The sequence below is a fragment of the Ranitomeya variabilis genome, chromosome 4 (assembly GCF_051348905.1).
Source record: "Ranitomeya variabilis isolate aRanVar5 chromosome 4, aRanVar5.hap1, whole genome shotgun sequence".
NCBI classification, from domain to species: domain Eukaryota; kingdom Metazoa; phylum Chordata; class Amphibia; order Anura; family Dendrobatidae; genus Ranitomeya; species Ranitomeya variabilis.
In genome coordinates, this window is record NC_135235.1 from 727,468,780 (window position 1) to 727,494,765 (window position 25,986).

At 44.8% G+C, this 25,986-nt stretch overlaps 1 protein-coding gene across 1 annotated transcript in view; it reads left to right on the forward strand.

Annotated features, from left to right (window-relative positions):
* The window catches only part of LOC143767937 (uncharacterized), a 79,999-nt gene extending 55,255 nt beyond the window's left edge, over positions 1-24,744 (forward strand). Inside the window, exons 6-11 of the mRNA XM_077256472.1 lie at positions 17,871-18,020; positions 18,150-18,329; positions 18,413-18,536; positions 18,620-18,717; positions 18,916-19,006; positions 23,111-24,744. Coding sequence (XP_077112587.1) covers positions 17,871-18,020; positions 18,150-18,329; positions 18,413-18,536; positions 18,620-18,717; positions 18,916-19,006; positions 23,111-24,627 — 2,160 coding nt within the window. The 3' untranslated portion in view covers positions 24,628-24,744. The remainder of the gene's footprint in view (positions 1-17,870; positions 18,021-18,149; positions 18,330-18,412; positions 18,537-18,619; positions 18,718-18,915; positions 19,007-23,110) is intronic.
* The last annotated feature ends 1,242 nt before the right edge of the window (positions 24,745-25,986 follow it).

Sequence of the window (25,986 nt, forward strand, 5' to 3'; positions counted from 1 at the left end):
AAATATTCTTTAACTATATAAATAGTAAGAAACTAAAAAATGACAGTGTTGGCCCCCTTAAAAATAGTCTGGGGGAAATGGTGGATGAGGATGAGGAAAAAGCCAATATGTTAAATGACTTTTTTTCATCAGTATTTACAAAAGAAAATCCCATGGCAGCCAATATGACTAGTGATAAAAATTCCCAATTAAATGTTACCTGCTTAACCCAGCAGGAAGTACGGCGGCGTCTAAAAATAACTAAAATTGACAAATCTCCGGGCCCGGATGGGATACATCCCCGTGTACTGCAGGAACTAAGTACAGTCATTGATAGACCATTATTTTTAATCTTTAAAGACTCCATAATAACAGGGTCTGTACCACAGGACTGGCGTATAGCAAATGTGGTGCCAATATTCAAAAAAGGGGCAAAAACTGAACTCGGAAATTATAGGCCAGTAAGCTTAACCTCTACTGTGGGTAAAATCCTGGAGGGCATTCTAAGGGATGCTATACTGGAGTATCTGAGGAGGAATAGCCTCATGACTCAGTATCAGCACGGGTTTACTAGGGACCGCTCATGTCAGACTAATTTGATCAGCTTCTATGAAGAGGTAAGTTCCGGACTGGACCAAGGGAGCCCAGTGGACGTAGTGTATATGGACTTTTCCAAAGCTTTTGATACGGTGCCACACATAAGATTGTTACATAAAATGAGAGTAATGGGGATAGGAGAAAATATGTGTAAGTGGGTTGAGAGCTGGCTCAGGGATAGGAAACAAAGGGTGGTTATTAATGGAGCACACTCGGACTGGGTCGCGGTTAGTAGTGGGGTACCACAGGGGTCAGTATTGGGCCCTCTTCTTTTTAACATATTTATTAATGACCTTGTAGGGGGCATTCAGAGTAGAATTTCAATATTTGCAGATGACACTAAACTCTGCAGGGTAATCAATACAGGGGAGGACAATTTTATATTACAGGATGATTTATGTAAACTAGAAGCTTGGGCTGATAAATGGCAAATGAGCTGTAATGGGGATAAATGTAAGGTCATGCACTTGGGTAAAAGTAATAAGATGTATAACTATGTGCTTAATTCTAAAACTCTGGGCAAAACCGTCAATGAAAAAGACCTGGGTGTATGGGTGGATGACAAACTCATATTCAGTGGCCAGTGTCAGGCAGCTGCTACAAAGGCAAATAAAATAATGGGATGTATTAAAAGAGGCATAGATGCTCATGAGGAGAACATAATTTTACCTCTATACAAGTCACTAGTTCGACCACACTTTGAATACTGTGCACAGTTCTGGTCTCCGGTGTATAAGAAAGACATAGCTGAACTGGAGCGGGTGCAGAGAAGAGCGACCAAGGTTATTAGAGGACTGGAGGGTCTGCAATACCAAGATAGGTTATTACACTTGGGGCTATTTAGTTTGGAAAAACGAAGACTAAGGGGTGATCTTATGTTAATGTATAAATATATGAGGGGACAGTACAAAGACCTTTCTGATGATCTTTTTAATCATAGACCTGAGACAGGGACAAGGGGGCATCCTCTACGTCTGGAGGAAAGAAGGTTTAGGCATAATAACAGGCGCGGGTTCTTTACTGTAAGAGCAGTGAGACTATGGAACTCTCTGCCGTATGATGTTGTAATGAGTGATTCATTAATTAAATTTAAGAGCGGACTGGATACCTTTCTGGAAAAGTACAATGTTACAGGGTATATACACTAGATTCCTTGATAGGGCGTTGATCCAGGGAACTAGTCTGATTGCCGTATGTGGAGTCGGGAAGGAATTTTTTTCCCCATGGTGGAGTTACTCTTTGCCACATGGGTTTTTTTTGCCTTCCTCTGGATCAACATGTTAGGGCATGTTAGGTTAGGCTATGGGTTGAACTAGATGGACTTAAAGTCTTCCTTCAACCTTAATAACTATGTAGCTATGTATATGCTATTTCCTTGCTAGCTGGAAGCTCTGGGGTGCAGAGTTGCGCCCCTCACATCGTGAGTCGTTGTGGGGGTCTTTTTGTATTCTCTGCGTGGATAATTTTGTAGTATTTTATACTGACCGCACAGTTCCCTTGCTATCTTCTGACTATTTAGTTATTAGCGGGCCTCATTTGCTAAAACCTGTTTTCATTTCTATGTTTGTGTTTTCTCCTTAACTCACCGTTATTGTTTGTGGGGGGCTTTCTATTCTTTGGGGAAATTTCTCTGAGGCAAGTGAGGCTTTGTTTCTCTCTAGGGGTAGCTAGCTCTCAGGCTGTGAAGAGGCGTCTAGGCAGAGTCAGGACTGCTCCACGGCTGCCTATAGTGTGTGTTGATAGGATGAGGGTTGCGGTCAGTAAAGTTCCCACATCCCCAGAGCTTGTCCCATATTTCTGGTTTACCTATCAGGTCATTTCAAGTGTTCCTAACCACCAGATCCATAACAGTACAGCTGTCCCATAAAGTGTTAATGCATCGCAAAAGAGGGATAAGAGAAGTTCTGAGCTCATTTTTTTTTCTCTGCAGTGTGTTTAGCCTCTCTCCTCCCCTTAATCTCTGGGTGGTTCAGGACTCAGCTGCAGATATGGACATTCAAAGCCTGTCCTCTAGTGTGGATCATCTCACTGCAAGGGTATAAAGCATTCAGGATCATGTAGTTCACAGTCCTATGTCAGAGCCTAAAATACCAATTCCTGATTTGTTCTCTGGAGATAGATCTAAGTTTTTGAATTTTAAAAATAATTGCAAATTGTTTCTTTCTCTGAGACCCCGCTCCTCTGTTGACTCTGCTCAGCAAGTTAAAATTATTATTTCTTTGCTACGTGGTGACCCTCAAGATTGGGCATTCTCCCTGGCGCCAGGAGATCCTGCATTGCTAAATGTGGATGCATTTTTTCTGGCGCTTGGATTGCTTTATGAGCAGCCTAATTTAGTAGACCAGGCAGAAAAGATTTTGCTGGCTCTGTCTCAGGGTCAGGATGAAGCAGAGGTTTACTGTCAGAGGTTTAGGAAATGGTCTGTGCTCACTCAGTGGAATGAGTGTGCCCTGGCAGCGATTTTCAGAAAGGGTCTTTCTGAAGCCCTTAAGGATGTTATGGTGGGGTTCCCCACGCCTGCGGGTCTGAATGAGTCAATGTCTTTGGCCATTCAGATTGATCGGCGTTTGCGGGAGCGCAGACCTGTGCACCATCTGGCGGTGTTTTCTGAGCAGAAGCCTGAGTCTATGCAATGTGACAGGATTCTGACCAGAATTGAACGGCAAAATCACAGACGTCAGAATAGGCTGTGTTTTTACTGTGGTGACTCCACTCATGTTATCTCTGATTGTTCTAAGCGCACAGAAAGGGTCTCTAGGTCTGTCACCATTGGTACTGTACAGCCTAAATTCATTTTGTCTGTTACTTTGATTTGCTCTCTGTCATCCTACTCATTTATGGCTTTTGTGGATTCAGGCGCTGCCCTGAATTTGATGGATTTGGCATTTGCCAGGCGCTGTGGTTTTATCTTGGAGCCTTTGCAATTCCCTATTCCACTAAAGGGAATTGATGCTACGCCATTGGCCAAGAATAAGCCTCAGTACTGGACTCAAGTGACCATGTGCATGACTCCTGCACATCAGGAGGTTATTCGCTTTCTGGTGTTACATAATTTGCATGACTTCTAAGAACAGGTACCACTGATACATAGCTTAAACACAAGTACTGGGAAAATACACCCTATACATTGGACAAGAATCTCTGTAAAGAGGACACTCCGAAACTATCTAACCTACAGCGAAATATGGAGTACATAGTCCCATACACAAGTATGAAGGATTTGTAACACAATTTTATTAACAATCATAGACTACATAATCATAGAATAAATATATACAGACTGACAATACAAGGTACAGAAATGGTGCAAATACAGACAGACACAAACTACTGTAGTGGCAAAAGGAGGAGGATTGTGTGATTTAGCTGCTACATCCCATTTTGCCACTACAGTAGTTTGTGTCTGTCTGTATTTGCACCATTTCTGTACCTTGTATTATCAGTCTGTATATATTTATTCTATGATGATGTAGTCTATGATTGTTAATAAAATTGTGTTACAAATCCTTCATACTTGTGTATGGGACTATGTACTCCATATTTCGCTGTAGGTTAGATAATTTGCATGATGTTGTCGTGTTGGGTCTGCCATGGCTGCAGGTTCATAATCCAGTCCTGGATTGGAAAGCAATGTCTGTGTCAAGGTGGGGTTGTCAAGGGGTACATGGCGATGTTACTTTGGTGTCAATTGCTTCTTCTACTCCTTCTGAAGTCCCTGAATTTTTGTCGGATTACCAGGATGTATTTGATGAGCCCAAATCCAGTGCCCTACCTCCTCATAGGGATTGTGATTGTGCTATAAATTTGATTCCTGGTAGTAAGTTCCCTAAGGGTCGACTTTTTAATTTATCTGTACCAGAACATGCCGCTATGCGGAGTTATATAAAGGAGTCTTTGGAGAAAGGGCATATTCGTCCGTCCTCGTCACCCTTGGGTGCAGGGTTCTTTTTTGTGGCCAAGAAGGATGGTTCTCTGAGACCCTGTATAGATTACCGCCTTCTTAATAAAATCACGGTCAAATTTCAGTACCCTTTGCCTCTGCTGTCCGATCTGTTTGCTCAGATTAAGGGGGCTAGTTGGTTCACCAAGATAGATCTTCGAGGAGCTTATAATCTTGTGCGTATAAAACAGGGCGATGAATGGAAAACAGCATTTAATATGCCCGAAGGCCATTTTGAGTACTTGGTGATGCCATTTGGGCTTTCTAATGCCCCTTCCGTGTTTCAGTCCTTTATGCACGACATCTTCCGAGAATATCTGGATAGATTTATGATTGTGTACCTGGATGATATTTTGGTCTTTTCTGATGATTGGGAATCTCATGTGAAGCAGGTCAGGATGGTATTTCAGGTCCTGCGTGCCAATGCCTTGTTTGTGAAGGGCTCTAAATGTCTCTTCGGAGTCCAGAAGGTTTCCTTTTTGGGCTTTATTTTTCCCCTTCTACTATCGAGATGGATCCAGTTAAGGTCCAGGCCATTTATGACTGGACTCAACCTACATCGGTGAAGAGTCTTCAGAAGTTCTTGGGCTTTGCTAATTTTTACAGTCGCTTCATCACTAATTTTTCCAGTGTGGTTAAGCCTTTGACGGATCTGACCAAAAAGGGTGCTGATGTGACGAATTGGTCTTCTGCGGCCGTTGAGGCCTTTCAGGAGCTGAAACGTCGGTTTTCTTCGGCTCCTGTCTTGCTTTAGCCGGATGTTTCTCTTCCTTTTCAGGTCGAGGTTGATGCTTCTGAGATTGGAGCAGGGGCTGTCTTGTCGCAGAGAAGCTCTGATGGCTCTGTGATGAGGCCATGTGCTTTCTTTTCTAGAAAGTTTTCGCCTGCCGAGCGGAATTATGATGTTGGTAATCGGGAGTTGTTGGCAATGAAATGGGCATTTGAGGAGTGGCGACATTGGCTTGAGGGAGCCAAACATCGCGTGGTGGTCTTGACGGATCACAAGAATTTGATTTATCTCGAGTCTGCCAAGCGGTTAAATCCTAGACAAGCTCGATGGTCGCTGTTTTTCTCCCGTTTCGATTTCGTGGTTTCGTACCTTCCGGGCTCTAAGAATGTGAAGGCTGATGCCCTTTCTAGGAGTGTTGTGCCTGACTCTCCGGGAGTTTCTGAACCGGCTGGTATCCTCAGAGAGGGGGTGATTTTGTCTGCCATCTCTCCTGATTTGCGGCGGGTGCTGCAGGAATTTCAGGCCGATAGACCTGACCGTTGTCCACCAGAGAGACTGTTTGTCCCGGATAGATGGACCAGTAGAGTTATTTCCGAGGTTCATTGTTCGGTGTTGGCGGGTCATCCTGGGATTTTTGGTACCAGAGATTTGGTGGCTAGGTCCTTTTGGTGGCCTTCCTTGTCGCGGGATGTGCGTTCCTTTGTGCAGTCCTGTGGGATTTGTGCTCGGGCCAAGCCTTGCTGTTCTCGTGCCAGTGGATTGCTTTTGCCTTTGCCTGTCCCAAAGAGGCCCTGGATGCATATTTCCATGGATTTTATTTCGGATCTTCCAGTCTCTCAGAGGATGTCTGTCATCTGGGTGGTTTGTGATCATTTTTCTAAGATGGTCCATTTGGTGCCCTTGCCTAAGTTACCTTCCTCCTCTGATTTGGTTCCGCTGTTTTTTCAGAATGTGGTTCGTTTGCATGGTATTCTGGAGAACATTGTGTCTGACAGAGGGTCCCAGTTTGTGTCCAGATTTTGGCGGTCCTTTTGTGCTAAGATGGGCATTGATTTGTCTTTTTCTTCGGCCTTCCATCCTCAGACGAATGGCCAAACCGAACGAACTAATCAGACCTTGGAAACTTATCTGAGATGTTTTGTTTCTGCTGATCAGGATGATTGAGTGACCTTTTTGCCATTGGCTGAGTTCGCCCTCAATAATCGGGCTAGTTCTGCTACTTTGGTTTCGCCTTTTTTTTTGTAATTCTGGTTTTCATCCTCGTTTCACCTGAGGTCAGGTTGAGCCTTCTGACTGTCCTGGGGTGGATTCTGTGGTGGATAGGTTGCAGCAGATTTGGAACCACGTAGTGGACAATTTGAAGTTGTCACAGGAGAAGGCTCAACGCTTTGCTACCCGCCGTCGCTGTGTGGGTCCCCGACTTCATGTGGGGGACTTGGTTTGGTTGTCTTCTCGTTATGTTCCTATGAAGGTTTCCTCTCCTAAGTTTAAGCCTCGTTTCATCGGTCCTTATAAGATTTTGGAAATCCTCAATCCTGTATCATTTCGTTTGGACCTCCCAGCATCTTTTACCATCCATAATGTGTTCCATAGGTCATTGTTGCGGAGGTATGTGGTGCCTGTGGTTCCTTCTGTTGATCCTCCTGCTCCGGTGTTGGTCGAGGGAGAATTGGAGTATGTGGTGGAGAAGATCTTGGATTCTCGCATTTCGAGACGGAAGCTTCAGTACTTGGTTAAATGGAAGGGCTATGGTCAGGAGGATAATTCCTGGGTTGTTGCCTCTGATGTCCATGCTGCCGATTTGGTTCGTGCCTTTAATTTGGCTCGTCCTGATCGGCCTGGGGGCTCTGATGAGGGTTCGGTGACCCCTCCTCAAGGGGGGGTACTGTTGTGAATTCCGTTCTCGGGCTCCCTCCTCTGGTCATGAATGGTACTTTGTTGGGTTCTGTTCATGGGCTCCCTCTGGTGGCTTTGAGTGATACTGCTGGTCTTTAGCTGGGCTCCCAGCTGCCTCGTTTTCTGCTATGCTGGTTTCCTATTTAACTCCACCTGGACCTTTACTTGTTGCCAGCTGTCGTTGTATTCAGTATTGGTTCAGATCTCTCTGGGACTACTCTTGTGACCTGTCTCCTTCAGGAGAAGCTAAGTTTATGCTTGTTCATTTTTGCTCATTGCTTTTGGAAAATGTTTCTCAGTACATGATCAGTTCAGTCCAGCTTGCTTATATGCTATTTCCTTGCTAGCTGGAAGCTCTGGGGTGCAGAGTTGCGCCCCTCACATCGTGAGTCGGTGTGGGGGTCTTTTTGTATTCTCTGCGTGGATAATTTTGTAGTATTTTATACTGACCGCACAGTTCCCTTGCTATCTTCTGACTATTTAGTTATTAGCGGGCCTCATTTGCTAAAACCTGTTTTCATTTCTATGTTTGTGTTTTCTCCTTAACTCACCGTTATTGTTTGTGGGGGGCTTTCTATACTTTGGGGAAATTTCTCTGAGGCAAGTGAGGCATTGTTTCTCTCTAGGGGTAGCTAGCTCTCAGGCTGTGAAGAGGCGTCTAGGCAAAGTCAGGAACGCTCCACGGCTGCCTATAGTGTGTGTTGATAGGATCAGGGTTGCGGTCAGTCAAGTTCCCACATCCCCAGAGCTTGTCCCATATTTCTGGTTTACCTATCAGGTCATTTCAAGTGTTCCTAACCACCAGGTCCATAACAGGTTATTACACTTGGGGCTATTTAGTTTGGAAAAACGAAGGCTAAGGGGTGATCTTATGTCAATGTATAAATATATGAGGGGACAGTACAAAGACCTTTCTGATGATCTTTTTAATCATAGACCGGTGACAGGGACAAGGGGGCATCCTCTACGTCTGGAGGAAAGAAGGTTTAAGCATAATAACAGACGCGGATTCTTTACTGTAAGAGCAGTGAGACTATGGAACTCTCTGCCGTATGATGTTGTAATGAGTGAGTCATTACTTAAATTTAAGAGGGGACTGGATACCTTTCTGGAAAAGTATAATGTTACAGGGTATATATATTAGATTCCTTGATAGGGCATTGCTCCAGGGAACTAGTCTGATTGCCCTATGTGGAGTCGGGAAGGAATTTTTTTCCCCATGGTGGAGCTTACTCTTACCACATGGGTTTTTTTGCCTTCCCCTGGATCAACATGTTAGGGCATGTTAGGCTATGGGTTGAACTAGATGGACTTAAAGTCTTCCTTCAATCTTAATAACTATGTAACTATGTAATGTGATACAACTGTTCAGGTTTTCTTTTCCCCGGACTGGTAAACCCAGTTTTTCCCAAACTTCATACGGCCCTTGCCACTGGGCCATAAGCTTGCTTTCGGTAGTGGGCACCAAAACCAACACTCGATTTCCCACATTAATTGAGCGAACCATGGCTTTTTTGTTATATACGTGACTCTGTGCTGCCAGAGCATCCACCAAATACTTCTTTACTATAGGCATGACCGCTGCAATTTGGTCCTGCATGTTGGCAACGTGATCAATGACACTCTTATAGGGTGTAGGTTCCTGCTCCCATGTCTCTTTGGCTACATCCAACAGACCCCTAGAATGCCTTCCATACAGTAGCTCAAAGGGTGAAAATCCCATGGAAGCCTGCGGTACCTCCTGAATGGCGAACATCAGGGCAACAACATGTCCCAATTCCTTCTATCATTAGAGACTACTTTCTTCAACATGGATTTGAAGGTTTTGTTGAAGCTCTCGACTAACCCGTCGATCTGGGGGTGATACACCGACGTTCGTAACTGTTTTATTTTTTGAAGCTTGCGCAGTTCCTTTGTCACCTTGGACATAAAAGGAGTCACCTGATCAGTGAGGATCTCCTTCGGTAGCCCAAGGTGACAGAACATGGCAAACAACTCCCAGTCGATAAGTTTAGCTGAGGTGTGCCGCAGCGGTGTGGCCTCCGGGTACTTGGTGTCGTAATTTTCGACCACCAATATGTGTTAGTGGCCCCGGGCAGATTTTACTCTTGGCCCCACGAGATCCAGCGCAATCCGTTCAAAAGGTACCTCCATGATGGGCATAGGTACCAATGGACTCCTGTAGTTCGTGGTAGGTGAGGTCATTTGGCACTCCGGTCACGTGTCACAGTACCTCTGGACCTCCGCATAGACCCCAGGCCAAAAAAATGCTGCAGTATGCATTCCTGCGTCTTCTTGGCCCCCAAGTGCCCCCCCCAGCATGAGGGTGTGAGCCATTTTGAGCACCGTGCGAGGGAAGGATTGAGGCATTATCAGTTGTTCTACCACTTCATCCTGGATTTTGTCAACCCTATACAATAGGTCTTGGTTGACAGCCATGCGAGGAAAAAATGTTTCTGCACCTAGTTGCTGAGCCACTCCATTAACCTTTATCACCCTTTATTGTGCGCAAGCAAGGGTGAGATCCTGGAACTGAGCGGTCCCAAACTTACCAGGGGGGCCCTTCCAGCTCAGGGATCAGTGGGGTCTCCCCGACCTCACCTGCCAATACCTCTAGGGCAGAGGTCCCCAACCTTTTTTGCACCAGGGACCGGCTTTAAGCAAGACCAGTTTTCCATGGCCCGGTGGGGGTGGGGCAGGGGCGGGGCTTTGGTCATATGGGGGTGGGGTTATGGAGGGATGGAGCTTAGTGCATACTTATCATATAATTATGACATTTATAATGAGAATGTAATTCAACTTACCATAGGTTCAGAATGAGTGGGAGCACCATGCTTGTTTCCCTGGTGCTCTGCACCATTATTGCCCCATAGCTGTGCCATATAGTGCTCTGCACCATTATTGCCCCATAGCTGTGCCATACAGTGCTCTGCACTGTTTATTATTGCCCCATAGCTGTGCCATATAGTGCTCTGCACCGTTTATTATTGCCCCATAGCTGTGCCATACAGTGCTCTGCACCGTTCATAATTGCCCCATAGCTGTGCCATACAGTGCTCTGCACCGTTTATTATTGCCCCATAGCTGTGCCATACAGTGCTCTGCACCGTTCATAATTGCCCCATAGCTGTGCCATATAGTGCTCTGCACCATTATTGCCCCATAGCTGTGCCATATAGTGCTCTGCACCATTATTGCCCCATAGCTGTGCCATATAGTGCTCTGCACCATTATTGCCCCATAGCTGTGCCATATAGTGCTCTGCACCATTATTGCCCCATAGCTGTGCCATATAGTGCTCTGCCCCATTGCCTCATAGCTGTGCCATATAGTGCTCTGCACCATTATTGCCCCATAGCTGTGCCATGTAGTGCTCTGCACCATTATTGCCCCATAGCTGTGCCATACAGTGCTCTGCATCATTATTGCCCCATAGCTGTGCCATATAGTGCTCTGCCCCATTGCCCCATAGCTGTGCCATATAGTGCTCTGCACCATTATTGCCCCATAGCTGTGCCATATAGTGCTCTGCACCGTTATTGCCCCATAGCTGTGCCATATAGTGCTCTGCACCATTATTGCCCCATAGCTGTGCCATATAGTGCTCTGCACCATAATTGCCCCATAGCTGTGCCATATAGTGCTCTGCACCATTATTGCCCCATAGCTGTGCCATATAGTGCTCTGCACCGTTGCCCCATAGCTGTGCCATATAGTGCTCTGCACCATTATTGCCCCATAGCTGTGCCATATAGTGCTCTGCACCGTCCATTATTGCCCCATAGCTGCTGCTGCTGCTGCAATAAAAATAATAAAACACATACTCACCTCTCTTGCTTGCAGCTCCTCGGCGCCATCTTCCCGGCGTCTCTCCGCACTGACTGATCAGGCAGAGGGCGGCGCGCACACTATATGCGTCATCGCGCCCTCTGACCTGCACAGTCAGTGAGGAGAGAGAGACGCCGGGAAGATGGAGACAGCGCCCGGCGTGTGGGAACGAGGACAGGTGAATATGACATACTTACCTGCTCCCGGCGTCCCGCTCCTCCCCCTGCCTGTCTTCGGTGCCGCAGCCTCTTTTTCTATCAGCGGTCACCGGCACCGCTTCATTAGAGAAATGAATTATGCGGCTCCGCCCCTATGGGAGGTGGAGCAGCCTATTCATTTCTCTAATGAGCGGTCCCACGTGACCGCTGAACAGGGGCGCCGCGGACCGGCTGAAAAACCCCAACGGCCCGGTCCTGGTCCGCGGACCGGCGGTTGGGGACCTCTGCTCTAGGGGACACCTATAGGGTTTACACGGCAGGTGTCCCTGACTTGGGATCTTCGGGTTCCGTGCCCAGAATATCATATACCTTAGGAGGGTTAACCCTGGTCTCCACAGGGACCAGAACAGTGGTAAGTCTCTTCCCAATACAGTCCCATACGGAAGAGTCTTTACCACTCTGACCACGTCTTATCTCTCCACACGGTGTGGAAAACGTAACCTCCATGGTCAGGTACTCTCGGAGTTCCCCATGTATGCATACCACCCCCACTTCCCGTTCATTGGGGTTGTTCCCAGCAACAAGGGACCCATGTACCAGAGTCCCTAAGCTCCCCGAGTCGAAGAGCGCATCCGTCTGGTACCCGTTAACAAATACCTTGCACAGCTAGGGTTCGGTACCGGTGGTGCCTACAGTGGTGGAGCACAATGGCTGGGCGAACATAGACACGATATGAGTATACCCACAGACCATGGGTTCAGCTGTCAAGGGGCAGTTGGCATCCACATGTCCAGGGCCCAGGCACTGCCAACACTTGATAGCTGTGGCGCGACTGGACCTTAGGGACGACTTAGGGGACACGGGACTGCTGTCACTCTCGCTCGGTCCTGATTGGCCCCAGTAGAGTGACATGGATTTTTCCCAGGCTCCTGGGTTGGTGGGGCCCAACGTGACAGCTGTAATGGAGCCATGTCTCTCATAAAGTCCTGAGTGGCCATGTACCACTCAATCAGTACAACCACCTGGTCCAGAGTGCCCGGGTCCCCACCCAATGCTGTGTGGCATGAAGGTATTAACCCCCAGTCGGGCAAGGATCTCACCTTTTAGCATGGTGTAGTTCTGGGCGTCCATCCGACTGAGGTTAAAGTAGGCCTCTAGCACTTCACACCTCAGGAATCGAGCCACCACTTTGGCCCACTGGAACGTTGGCAGGTTCTCCCACACTGCCGTGTGCTCATGGACGGTGAGGAAAGCTTCCATGTCGTCTTCCAGACTCAATTTCCTCAAAGCGGAGCAAACCTTTTCTCAGGCCTCGCAACATTCCAGGGTCGGCGTTGGAGGTGCCTCACGCAGGACTGCAATTTGCTGCAGCAACAGGTTATTGGTTTGTTGCTTTTGTTGCTGTGTGAGGACCAGCTGCCTCAGGATTTCCTCCATTTTGTCCACAGGCCTGGGTTGCAATGTGGCAAACTGTAGTGCAGTGGGGATGGTTCAGTGTGACAGACAGTGACCACAGGAAAAGTTCACAGCAAACATGTTTTAGTGTCCACACTCACACATTGTACAGCATACGGCATTCGGTTCACAGCCTGGAAACAAAACAGTCCGTGGGTGTCTTGTTGCTGCGGGCGACTGCACCACCGTATCACACTGCGGGGTGCCAGAAGCTCATTCTGCTGGCTCTTTGTTAACTCACACAGACTGAACTTCTGCAGAGCTGACCGCTCCGCAAGTTGCAAACTCTAAACTGACACACCCAAACCCGTGCTGCAGGGGTTTTAACATGGAATCTGTGGCCATGGGCCACTTGCAAGACCCGGCTGGAGGAAACGGACTGCCCAGCTACCTTCCTGTAGTCAGTTTCAAAAATAAATTCCCTTAAAGGGTTTTCCTGAACATTTTCTTGGTCAAATAGCTTGACCAGGCCATGCTTACTTTTACTTTGTTTTGTGACTCACAGGCATCCTGTTGTGACCACAAGGCACTCTACGGGGTCTAATAGGAGTTCGTCCACATCCTGGGGGATACATATCACCATTCACATATGAACCCCCCGCCTTACAGCCACCATATATTAGTAATGTCACCTATGTGCCACCATATATTAATAATGTCACCTATGTGCCCTCATAGTTTAGTAATGTCAGCTATATGACCCTTTTTATTACTAATGTCACTTATGTCCCCAATATATATATAATGTCTCCTATGTGCCCCCATATATTAGTAATGTCACCTATGTGCCCCCATATATTAGTAATGTCTCCTATGTGCTCCCATATATTAGTAATGTCATCTACAGGTGCTTCTCACAAAATTAGAATATCATCAAAAAGTTAATTTATTTCATTTCTTCCATACAAAAAAGTAAAACTCTTAAATAGAGTCATTACAAACAGAGTGATCTATTTCAAGTGTTTCTTTCTGATAATGATGATGATTATCGCTTACAGCCAATGAAAACCCAAAGGTCATTATCTCAGTAAATTACAATACTTTATACCACCAGCTTGAAAAATGATTTTAAAATCCAAAATGTTGGCCTACTGAAATGTATGTTCAGTAATGCACTCAAAACTGGGTCGTGGCTCCTTTTGCATCAATTGCTGCATCAATTGGCGTGGCTTGGAGGCGATCAGCCTGTGGCACTGCTGAGGTGCTATGGAAGCCCAGTTTGCTTTGATAGCAGCCTTCAGCTCGACTGCATTGTTGGGTCTGTTGTCTCTCTTGACAATACCACATAGTTTCTCTATGGGGTTAAGGTCAGGCAAGTTTGTTGGCCAATTAAGCACAATGATACTGTTGTTTTTAAACCAGGTATTGATACTTTTGGCAGTGTGGACAGGTGCCAAGTCCTGCTGGAGAATTAAATTTCCATCTCCAAAAAGCTTTTCGGTAGAGGGAAGCATGAAGTGCTCTAAAATTTCCTGGTAGACGGCTGCGCTGATTTTGGTCTTGATAAATCACAGTGGACCTACACCAGCAGATGACATGACTCCTCATCACTGATTGTGGAAACTTCACACTAGACCTCAAGCAGCATGGATTGTGTGCCTCTCCACTCTTCTTACAGACTCTGGAACCTTGATTTCCAAATGAAATGCAAAATTTACTTTCATCTGAAAACAACACCTTGGATCACTGAGCAACAGTCCAGTTCTTTTGCTCCTTGGCCAAGGTAAGGTGCTTCGGGTGCTGTCTATTGATCATGAGTGGCTTGACACAAGGAATGCGACACTTGTAGCCCATGTTCTGGATATGTATGTGTGCGGTGGCTCTTGAAGCAATGACTCCAGCAGCAGTCCACTCCTTGTGAATTTCCCCTAATTTTTTGAATGGCCTTTTCATAACAATCATTTCAAGGCTGTGGTTATCCCGGTTACTTGTGCATCTTTGTGCAACCTTTTGTGGCTTACCCTCCTTTCTGGAGTGTGTCAATGGATAAATGTCAAGTCAGCAGTCTTCCCCATGATTGTAGAGGAAACTGTAACAGAATAAGGGACCTTTTTAAATGCTTAGGAAATCTTTGCAGGTGTTTTTGTTAATTATTCTAGTTTACTGAGATAATGACTTTTAGTTTTCATTGGCTGTAAGCCATAATCATCAACATTACCAGAAATAAACACTTGAAATAGATAACTCTTTTTGTATTGACTCTATATAATATTGAATAACTGGAATAATCTCAATCTTGAGATTGTGGGCCCAATTCCAGCTATTGCTGTCAGGCCTGTGATTTCTATCTACACCACAGTGTATAGGATAATAAAGTAGAATAAAATTGTTATGGACGTGACTTAACTAACATTGTGCAGTGATTCTGTTTTCCCTATAGTGAAGGATATTTCTTATTGCTAAAACTGTGATTTTTTTCACATTAAACCTTTTTTAAAACTTTTTTAAACACCTCTGATTAGTGCGATCATACAACATACGAGCCTCTGATGGCTCCGGTGGTGCACTGTACTACTGTAGTGCCGTGTATCATCACTGCTGTCAGTGTAATACTAACGGCCCCATACACATGAGATAAGTGTTGGCTGAATGGTCATTTGGCAGACGGCCATCTCTCCTGACTCCCCCACACACACAAATAGCTCTAGCGGAGGATTATCTACAGGAAGAACGAACAGATTAGCCTCTTAAATTTAGGATGCCAGATCCTTCTCTGCCCCAGCATCATCTGCCGGGAGGACCAGAAATACATTACCGTATTTTTCAGACTATAAGACGCACCTGATTATAAGACTCACCCCCAAATTTGGTGAAGAAAAAGAGAAAAAAATATTTTTTTATGTTAAATGGGGGTCTGTCTTATAATGCCAGTGTCCGTCTAACAAATCATATGTCCCTCATCCTGGTATCTATATAACCCCCATCCTTGTGCTGGCACATGCCCCCCTGGTCACTATATGCCTCCCTGTGCTGCTGTCAGGCATATGACCCTCTGGTCATTATATGCCCCCCTGTACTGCTGGCAGACTCATGCCCCCCCTGGGTCACTATATGCCCCCCTTTGCTGCTGGCAGGCACATGCCCCTCCTGGGTCACTATATGCCCCCCTGTGCTGGCAGGCACATGCCCCCGGTCACAATATGCCCCATTGTGCTGGCAGGGACATGCCCCCTGTGCTGTTGGCAGGCACATGCCCCCCCACCCACAATATTCCCCCCTGTGCTGCTGACAGGTATAGCCCCCCCTGTCACTATATGCCCCCCAGTGCTGCTGGCAGGTACAGGCCCCCCCCGGTCACTATATGCCCCCTGTGCTGCTGGCAGACACATGCCCCCCTGTGCTGCTGGCAGGCATATGCCCCCCTGTGCTGCTGGCAGGCACATGCCCACTGTACTGCTGGCAGGCACATGCCCCTCCCTGTGCTGCTGGCAGACACACGCTCCCCCTCCCGTGCTGCTGGCAGGCACATGCCCCCCGAGCTGCTGGCAGGCATATCCCCACACCTGTGCTGCTGGCATACACATGCTCCCCCCCCCCCCCGTGCTGCTGGCAGACATGCCCCCCCCGTGCTGCTGGCAGACACATGCCCCCCCCCTGTGCTGCTGGTAGGCACATGATAAAATAACAAACTTAACTGCCCTTTCTCTGATGGCTCCGTGCTCACAGCTCCTCGGTTGCGCTTCCTGTTTCCCAGGCCTCGGATCATGTGACCTGGGCACACAGTAATGTCATCACTGTGCTGTGCCGATTACATGATCGGATGTCAGCACAGACACAGGAAGCAACCGAGGAGCTGTGAGCATGGAACCATCAGAGAAAGGTGAGTTAAGTGTTTGTTATTTTATCATATGCCTGCCAGCAGCACAGGGGGGCATATCCATGATGGGAGTGGGGGGGAGAGTGCAGGCACATGTAATATTCGCTGCTCCCCTGTGAATCAACTTGGCACAGGTTCAGCGCCGAGGTGATAAACAGCAGGTGCAGTGAATATTACATGAGGCTAATGAGCGGGAGCACAGAACCTCCTGCTGTCTCAGCAGCCCGCAGGCAGCCCACCCCAGCCCCGACACCACTCCAGAGCCGCCCCCCTCCTCTACAGCACAGCACACAGATTCGGATTATAAGACGCACCCCCCACTTTCCCAAAAAATTTTGGGGAACAAAAGTGCGTCTTATAGTCCGAAAAATATGGTATATGGTCGGCCAAACCCCCTAAATCAGTGCTTACATGTAACTTTACTCTAATGTGTATAGGGGCGATAAAAGGTAACTTATTAGACGCTGCCTCTGGCCCGGCCTAATAGACCTTCGTACATTGCAGGCCCAGACACCATTATTAGGCATGTAAGTATCGTAGTAACTAGGCCGCCCCATACTGTTGAGTACTTGGGAGTAGAGGGGCATTCAGCCGAACTCTCACACCTTAGATGCCATGTTTGCTTTTGGCAGCAGTAAGTGGTTAAACTACCAGGATTTTTGTTGCAGACGCCCTGTACCGTCCCTGCAGTGTACATCTATGTTCTGGTGTTCGAAAGACATAATTTTTTTAATCAATTGTTTATTGTGTGAAAAAATAAAATGTGTCTTCTGCTTTTTCCATGTATTTTTCTTTTTACAAGAATTGTTGGAGCCAATTTTCTTCAGAAAATAAACACATATTAAAATGTTTCTAGTGTTTTTCTTGTAATATAGGAAAGCCTAATGACAGAAATAAACCCCATAAAACACTGTACATGGAGACGTTGGGATCAGATAATTTCTGTCCGCCGTGTTTGTGGGAAAAAGAAAGCTTTTATAAAAGCCTCAAACTTCTGTGTGTGAATCAGAGCTGAGATCTAACGTGATAGAAGATTCCAGTGCGGGGAAGACGGGAAACCTCCATATAGAGGCTGGTGGGGATGGAGTCAGTGACCGACTCTGGACAAATATGTTTCTAGAGCCGTAGTAGAAGATGATATCGTCCTCATCATGAAGTCGTTATTTCTCCTGTCACGTGTAATGAATATCTCCTGCAGTATTGCTAATGCCGATTCCAGTGTTGGTAAATGAGACGAGAATTAGCGTTATGGAAGATGAGTCTATGAGGAACGTATTCAGCTGCCGACTCCGAGGAAGAAACTGCTTGTTGTCTGTGGCCTAAATATATAGGTTTTATTAGTAGATGGAAAGAAGGAAACTAAATACTGTAAAATAATAAATCTCCTCATATGTTTCCCTTATTATCTCCAGTAATTGTATTATTACACAGGATTCTTATGATGTTGCATCGGCTCATCTTCTCATTTAGGTCTCTTCAATATCGGATCCTCTCAGTGAAGATCTTCTATATAAGAGAATTTTTCTAAATCGCCCATCAAAGATGGATATGGACAGAGATAAGATGGCGGAGAGGATATTACACCTCACCCTAGAGATCCTCTTCCGGCTTACTGGAGAGGTGAGAGATTCTGATGACGTCACATTACATCATTCTTTTCTATGGGAATAACAGATGGACAGAACTGGAGAGGTGAGGACTCTGGAAATGTCTGTAGTGAGATTTATTAATGTGTCTCTCCATAACCAGGATTACACAGCAGAGAAGAAGACCACTAGTGAACGCTGTCAGGACCCTTTGTCTGAGGGATGCGAAAGACTCCTGAGCCCAATCACGGGGCCTCCATCTCACCCCCTGATACATGAGGACATCAATGACCAGAAGTTCCTAGAACACATCTACAAGATGACTGAGCTGCTGACTAGAGAGGTGACACTGCTGGGAATGCTGGGAAATTATACAGTAACACTATGAAGAGATCGGGGGGATGATGGTATCATTGTATGTGTCAGGTTCCTATAAGGTGTCAGGATGTTGCTGTCTATTTCTCCATGGAGGAGTGGGAGTATTTAGAAGGAAACAAAGATCTGTATAAGGACATCATGATGGCGTTTCCCCAGCCCCTCACATCACCAGGTAATAGACAGGACTAAATACACACGGCTTATAATTATCTGTATGTAAAGAATGAATTCAGTCCCTGTATGTGTTTCCTCCAGATCTATCCAGTAAGAGGACAACATCAGAGAGATGTTCCCGTCCTCTTCTTCCACAGGACTGTAAACAAGAAGATCCCATTGTTCCTCAGGATCATCAGGTAGATGGAGAGAAGGTGTCATGAGATCTCCCCTATGATGTGTAGACGCCGGTGAAGGTCTTGTGCTCAGTCTTTTATTATCCCCCAGTATTATATGTTTTATACTTGTGTAATGTGAACGGTGGAGATGGCAGGATTAGAGCTGATCATAGATGTGACTTCTCCATCTGTCTGTGACTTTTACAATATTTGTTTCAGGGTGAAGTTCTGACCCGTATTAATACTGCAGGGACGTATGTGAGGGGTGATGAGTGGTGTAAAGAGGAGATTCCTGCATATGACTACCCAGGTGAGTAGTGACCGCTAAATGCAGAGAAGTCCCAGATTCTCAGTCACCGGCTGTGACTGCTTTATAGGTGGGGTAGTCTGACTGCATCATAATCGTGCGATCACCATTTGGCCTCCCGACCACAACATTCTCCTCCACCAAAAACTGTTCAAATGACTTTGGGTATTGAAAGCCTTTTTTGTAGAACTTACCACCTGGATGATCTACCTACCCCCTGGGATTAGAAAACACTGACCGTTACCTGCCCAGATCTGTAAACAACAAAGTCAAGACAGCGAATGTAGAATGTGCTGACAAGTTAGAAAATCACTTGAAGAATTATATTATGATGGGCCTGTAAGAGAGAGCGGAGGGTAATGATGCTGTTGGTTTCCTAGATCTCTGAGATCTTATTGGATGAATCTACCTTCTCTCCCTTCTGTGCAGCTGAATGTGCTCATATGGTCCCTACAAGACCAGGTCCAGTCTTCTTGTCCAAACTTTGCTTTTACGATCGACAACATTAAATTTGCAGTGAGGCCAAGTGTGAATTTCTGTACAATAACAGCAGAGTTTCCCTTTATCCTGACTTTTAAATTTCTTTTAAAACCTTCTAACTTCAAACAGGATTGTGATAAACTACAGGAAAATCATTATACCTGTGCCATGATATATCTCTAAGCTGTGCATGGTTGATGGCTGTAATATACATTTATTCACACCTGCAGGAGATATGTTGACATTGCTCGAGCCCTGGTTACATGGATTCACTCCACGTCCTAAATAACATTATGTGTTCGATCCTAAGGAGTTCACCTTACTGCACAATCTCTCCTGAAATGGGGGCGCTAATACTTTCTCTACTCTTCTGGTCAGGTCTCATAGTAGCTCCAATGGTCCACCATAAATGAGTGCAACTCTGGTTTAGTGTTGGAGTTCTTACCTTGTACATACATTGTTGTTGGGGATGTAACATACTTTTTTATTCTTTGTCTTTTTTCTACCTGTTCATTCTGTATGATATTTTGATTGTGGTGGGATCGGCCTACCTCACTTATGTGAGTGTGTAACTGATAGTCTTAAAAAAGCTCTCCATCGCCTCTTCTAAATGCCGAAGATCTAAATTTAAAGTGAACCTCTCAGCAGGATTGTGCACAGTAACCTACAGACCGTGTCAGGTCGGTGCCGTTATACTGATCACATTGATACCTGGTGATGAAATCCGTCTTGTGGTTGTTGTTTAATCTTTATTTGTAGTTTTCAGTTAATGAGATTCTCGTGCTCTGAGGCGTGGCTGTGGGTGTGGCTGGGAATGTGGGCGGAGCTGTGGGTGAGGCTGTGTGCGGGGCTTTATGTTGTACTCTGATTACATATTCATCTGTATTGGCTTATCACAGATCACTGATCCCTCAGTGACCTGCGCCCTATTTTACATAATGCATATAATAGTGTTGATATTATTGTTGATTTTGCCTATAATATTGTGGCTATTATGAGGCTTAGAAAAAAATAACATCCAGCAAAATGACACTGGAGGCTCCTGTCCAGTAGCATCTATCTCTTACTTATAGATGCTACTGCGCAGGCGCTGCCATCGCCGGTGAGATTTTACTGGATTGCTTTATAGAAACCCTGTTGCTTCTCAACAGCCTTTGAGCCGCTACAGGTATGTGCATACGTTGCAAAATTGCCTGTGAAAGGTTCTGCGTAGATTCTGGATCTCTTGGAAGAAAGCACAGGTAAAAATCCGCATGGATTTGATGCGGATTTTCATGCTTTTTTTTTTGTTCGGATTTGCGTTTTTGAAAGCTAAATAAAGGAAAAAAAAAGAATTGTGATGTAATTTCTTGTCCCACCTTCATTTACATACTCCATTGAACAATAATGTTTACACACACAGAAAGAAAGAGATAGATAAATAGATAGATACATAGATAGATTGATCTATAGATAGATAATACCAAGCCCGATGTTTAGGAGTAAACATAATAAAATAGTACATAAAAAAGTGAAATAAAGACACACACAAAATCTGCTTTAGGCCCGGGGTCCCACTTGCGAGAAACTCGCAAGAGTCTCAGACCTTAATACCAGGCACTGCTGCCGACAATCGGGACTGGCGTGGTAAGCTGCATAGAAATACATGCAGCCGTACACTCCGATCCCGAGTGCCGGGGCAGTGCCGAGTATTCATGCGAGAGACTCGTGCGAGTTTCTCACAAGTGTGACCCCGGCCTTAAACGCAATATCTGTTTAATTTATAAAAATAAAATGGCGTGGGCGCCCGTGCAATTTTCTGCACCATAGAGGGAAAGCCAGCGACTAGGGGCCGATGTTTATAGCCTGGGAAGGGGTTAATACCCATGGATCTTCCCAGGTTATGAATATCAGCCCGCAGCTGTATATTTAGTTTTTACTGGCCATTAAAATAGGGGCCCCCCAAAAAAAACTATGTGGGGTCCCCCTATAATTAATAGCCAGAAATGGGTAGGCAGACACCTGCCGGCTGATATTCGTAGCCTAGGAAGGGGTCATGGGTATTTCCCCCTCCCCGGCTACAAACACCAGCTCACAGCTGCCCCAGAAATGGCGCATCTATAAGATGCGCCAATTCCGGCACTTAGCCTCTCTTCCCACTCCCCTGTAGCTGTGGCATATGGGGTAGTAGTTGGGGGTTGATACCACTTTTGAATTGTAAGGTGACATCAAGCCAGCTTAGTAATGGAGAGGCGTCAATAAGATACCTATCCACTACTAATGCTATAGTTGTTAATGGGTTAAATAAACAAAGACACAGCCAGAAAAAAGTATTTTAATGAAATAAAACACTACACAGTTTTGCCATCTTTATTGTTCTGCCAATCCATGCGACGCCCTCGATCTCCTGCAAAAAAAAAAAACAACCAACACAAATACTCCCTGGTCCGATGCAGTCCATTTAATAACGACTGTCCCACGACGATCTCCCCTATAGAGCTGTCACATCAGCAGATGTGACAGCACTATAGGCCTCCAGTGACACACTGACAGGTGACACTGGCTCCTGCAGTGCAACACTGAAGAGGATACCTGAGTTCAGGCTCTCACTTCACGGCAACGCTGCGTGAGAATGACAGTATGAACTATACTGAACTCACGGCGGAGTGCAGAGGATTATCTCCTCTCACTGTATCACCGGAGCCCCTGGAGAGCGGTTCCATATAACAGCTCTCCACGGGAGATCGTCATCGGATGCTCATTATTACATGGATTACATCGGATCAGGGAGTATACTGTTGGATTTTTATTTTAATTTTTTTTGCAGGTGATCGAAGGCTTCGGAGACTAGGTGTATGGTCAGTATGTACTATATGTGTATGGTTTTTTTTAGACTTGAACACAGTAGCTGGATGATGGTACTACTTCTGTCCCATTATCCGGCTTCCTGTCACTGTAGCAGGCATAGCCGGATGGGACTAGTAGTCCAATTGGAATATGCCTGCCCACACAAAGCCACACACACAGATACACACAACCATACACGCACAAATACACACACATACACAGACACGCACATCTTCTCCGTACATAGTCTTTGCCCACACTCTTCCCCCTTCCGATCTGCAGTGTTTCTCACAGGAACATCCGCAGCACATCCGCAGATCTTTTTTAAACCTGCGATATTGCTGCGGATTTGCCTGACACAATGGAAGTCAATGGGTGCAGAAACTATGGAAATCCGCAAAAAGAATTGACATGCTGTGGGAAAAAAAACTGCAATTCTGCGCATTTTTAAAATCTGCAACGTGTGCACATAGCCTAATGTTTTTCCATCGACAGATGATGGACCTGTTTGGATTTGTTTTTTGGGAGATGAGAATTGGTATTATTTTCGCCTACATAACATTGATTGGTTTATTTTTATTCTATATTTGGGAGGCAGAATGAACAAACAGTTGAACACCACACACTACCGGTTCATCTAATAAGCTTTTCTATTAGACTGTGAACTGTCATTGTCTTGGTAAATAATTAAAGTTCTTTTTACATAGCTTGCCATTTTTATGGACAGTTTAATTAGAAATGTTCAAAAATATAAAACTCAAGGATATTTTATTAAAAAATAATTGTTTTTTATCTTGGCAGATGACTGTACCAGGAGATCAGAAGGACAGCTGACATCTTCAATTTTTAAATATGATGATCTTGAGATCCTACAAGATACAACTGAAGTGAATGCTATTACTTCAGTTATAACATCATCCCTTCACAGCAAAGATCTGTCAGCTGATCCTTTGAAACAGATCATGTCTTCTGATTCATTACTGACTACTAAGGAAAATCAAAGTCACAAAAAAGGCATTAAAAAACAAACTGCTCCTAAAGCAAATAAGTCATTTTCATGTTCAGAATGTGGGAAATATTTTAACACGAAAACGCATCTTGAGAACCACCAGAGAACTCACACAGGGGAGAAGCCTTTTTCATGTTCAGAATGTGGGAAATGTTTTAACACAAAAGCATATCTTTATACCCACAAGATAGCTCACACAGGGGAGAAGCCTTTTTCCTGTTCAGAATGTGGGAAATGTTTTAACCGGAAAGAGCTTCTTGTTAAACACCAGAGAACCCACACAGGGGAGAAGCCTTTTTCCTGTTCAGAATGTGGGAAATGTTTTAACCGGAAAGTGCTTCTTGTTAGACACCAGAGAACCCACACAGGGGAGATGCCTTTTTCCTGTTCAGAATGTGGGAAATGTTTTAGCTGCAAATCAGATTTGGTTAGGCACCAGAGAACTCACACAGGGGAGAAGCCTTTTTCATGTTCAGAATGTGGGAAATGTTTTAGCTGGAAATCAGATTTGGTTAGGCACCAGAGAACTCACACGGGGGAGAAGCCTTTTTCCTGTTCAGAATGTGAGAAATATTTTAACCAGAAAACACTTCTTGTTAGACATCAGAGCATTCACACAGGGGAGAAGCCTTTTTCCTGTTCAGAATGTGGGAAATGTTTTAACTGTAATGCAAATCTTGTTAGTCACCAGAGAGTTCACACAAGGGAGAAGCCTTTTTCCTGTTCAGAATGTGGGAAACGTTTTAACCGTAATGCAACACTTGTTAGTCACCAGAGAACTCACACAAGGGAGAAGCCTTTTTCCTGTTCAGAATGTGGGAAATGCTTTAATTGGAAACAGCATCTTACTAGACATCAGAGGAGTCACACAGAGGAGAAGCCTTTTTCCTGTTCAGAATGTGGGAAATGTTTTAATCGGAAAGAGCATCTTATTAGACATCAGAGCAATCACACAGGGGAGAAGCCTTTTTCCTGTTCAGAATGTGGGAAATGTTTTAATCGGAAAGAGCGACTTGTTAGACATCAGAGCAATCACACAGGGGAGAAGCCTTTTTCCTGTTCAGAATGTGGGAAATGTTTTAATCGGAAAGAGCGTCTTGTTATACATCAGAGCAATCACACAGGGGAGAAGCCTTTTTCCTGTTCAGAATGTGGGAAATGTTTTAAGTGTAATGCAAATCTTGTTAGTCACCAGAGAACTCACACAAGGGAGAAGCCTTTTTCCTGTTCAGAATGTGGGAAATGCTTTAATCGGAAAGAGCATCTTATTAGACATCAAAGCATTCACACAGAGGAGAAGCCTTTTTGATTTTCTTAATGTGGGAAATATTTTACTTGGAAATCAACTGTTAATAAACATTAGAGATGTCACATAGGGGAGAAGCCATTTTTATGTACATAATGTTGGAATAGTTTTAAGCAAAATTAGATCTTCTTAAAGGGGTTGTCTCATGTCATTCCTCATGTTTGCTGACAAAAGGATAAAACTAAACTTTATTAATTCCAAATGTAAAACTATACCCATAATTCACCCCCTGAAGGATAGTCAGAAGGTGACTAATAGAAAAAACATGTACCCCACATTTCAGTATATAGGGTGAGGTGAGGTATACACACTCACTCTCAAAGCCTCTCACTTCTATGGGTTTCATCGTCCTCACCAAAGACGACTCATCGGGAGACTTTATTAAATATTGACCTATATTCAAGCCAGACTAGATGGGGAAAAACAGCTAAAATCGTGTATCATGTTATCCCAAACAGTCAGAAAACTAGCCATATAGAGGCAGATCCCAGACGTCAAACTATATACTTCGTATGTTTATAAGCTACTCCAGTGGCGGTCAGTCAGGAATAGAAAGTATGTGAAAATACAATATAATGTTTTTTTTATTTGTTTGGTATTGTAACAGCTGTCTGCCACTCAGGGAAACTTATCTGCCCCAAAGATCATTACTAGCTTCTAAATAATGGCCATGCTGCGGTCTGTCAAGCAATGAGTGCAATATCATTATAAAGACTAGGGATATGTGCAACCATAATGTCTGGGAGATCTGTGCTATTATTTAGTATGAATATGGAAATTATCTCTGGAAGTTGTGTTCCCTGAGCGGTATATACTGTATTTTCACATACTATCTATTCCTGACACTGGAGTGGCTTATAAACTTACAAAGTATATAGTTTGAAGTCTGTGATCTGCCAATATGTGGCTAGCTTTCTGACTATTTCGGATAACATGATACATGATTTTATTTTTTTTTTAATCTAGTCTCGCTTGAATATAGGTCAATATTAAATAGTCTCTTGATGAGTCGTGTTTGGGGAGGACGATGAAACGCATAGAGACAGAAAGCTTGGAGAGTGAGTGTGTATATGTCACCTCACCTTATATACTGAGATGTGGGTTAAATGTTTTTTTCTATTGGTCACCTTTTGACTAACCTTCAGGGGATGAATTATGGGTATAGTTTTACATATGGAATTAATAAAGTTTAGTTTTATACTTTTGTCAGTGATTCTTCTAATCAAGGGATAATTATATACATATATATATATATATATATATTTTTTTTTTTTTTCTCAGTGAACTCATTCCTCATGTTTGGCCTCATTAAAATAAAAACACTCATACTCTTCTGGTGTGCCGGCTACACTTCAGCGGTGT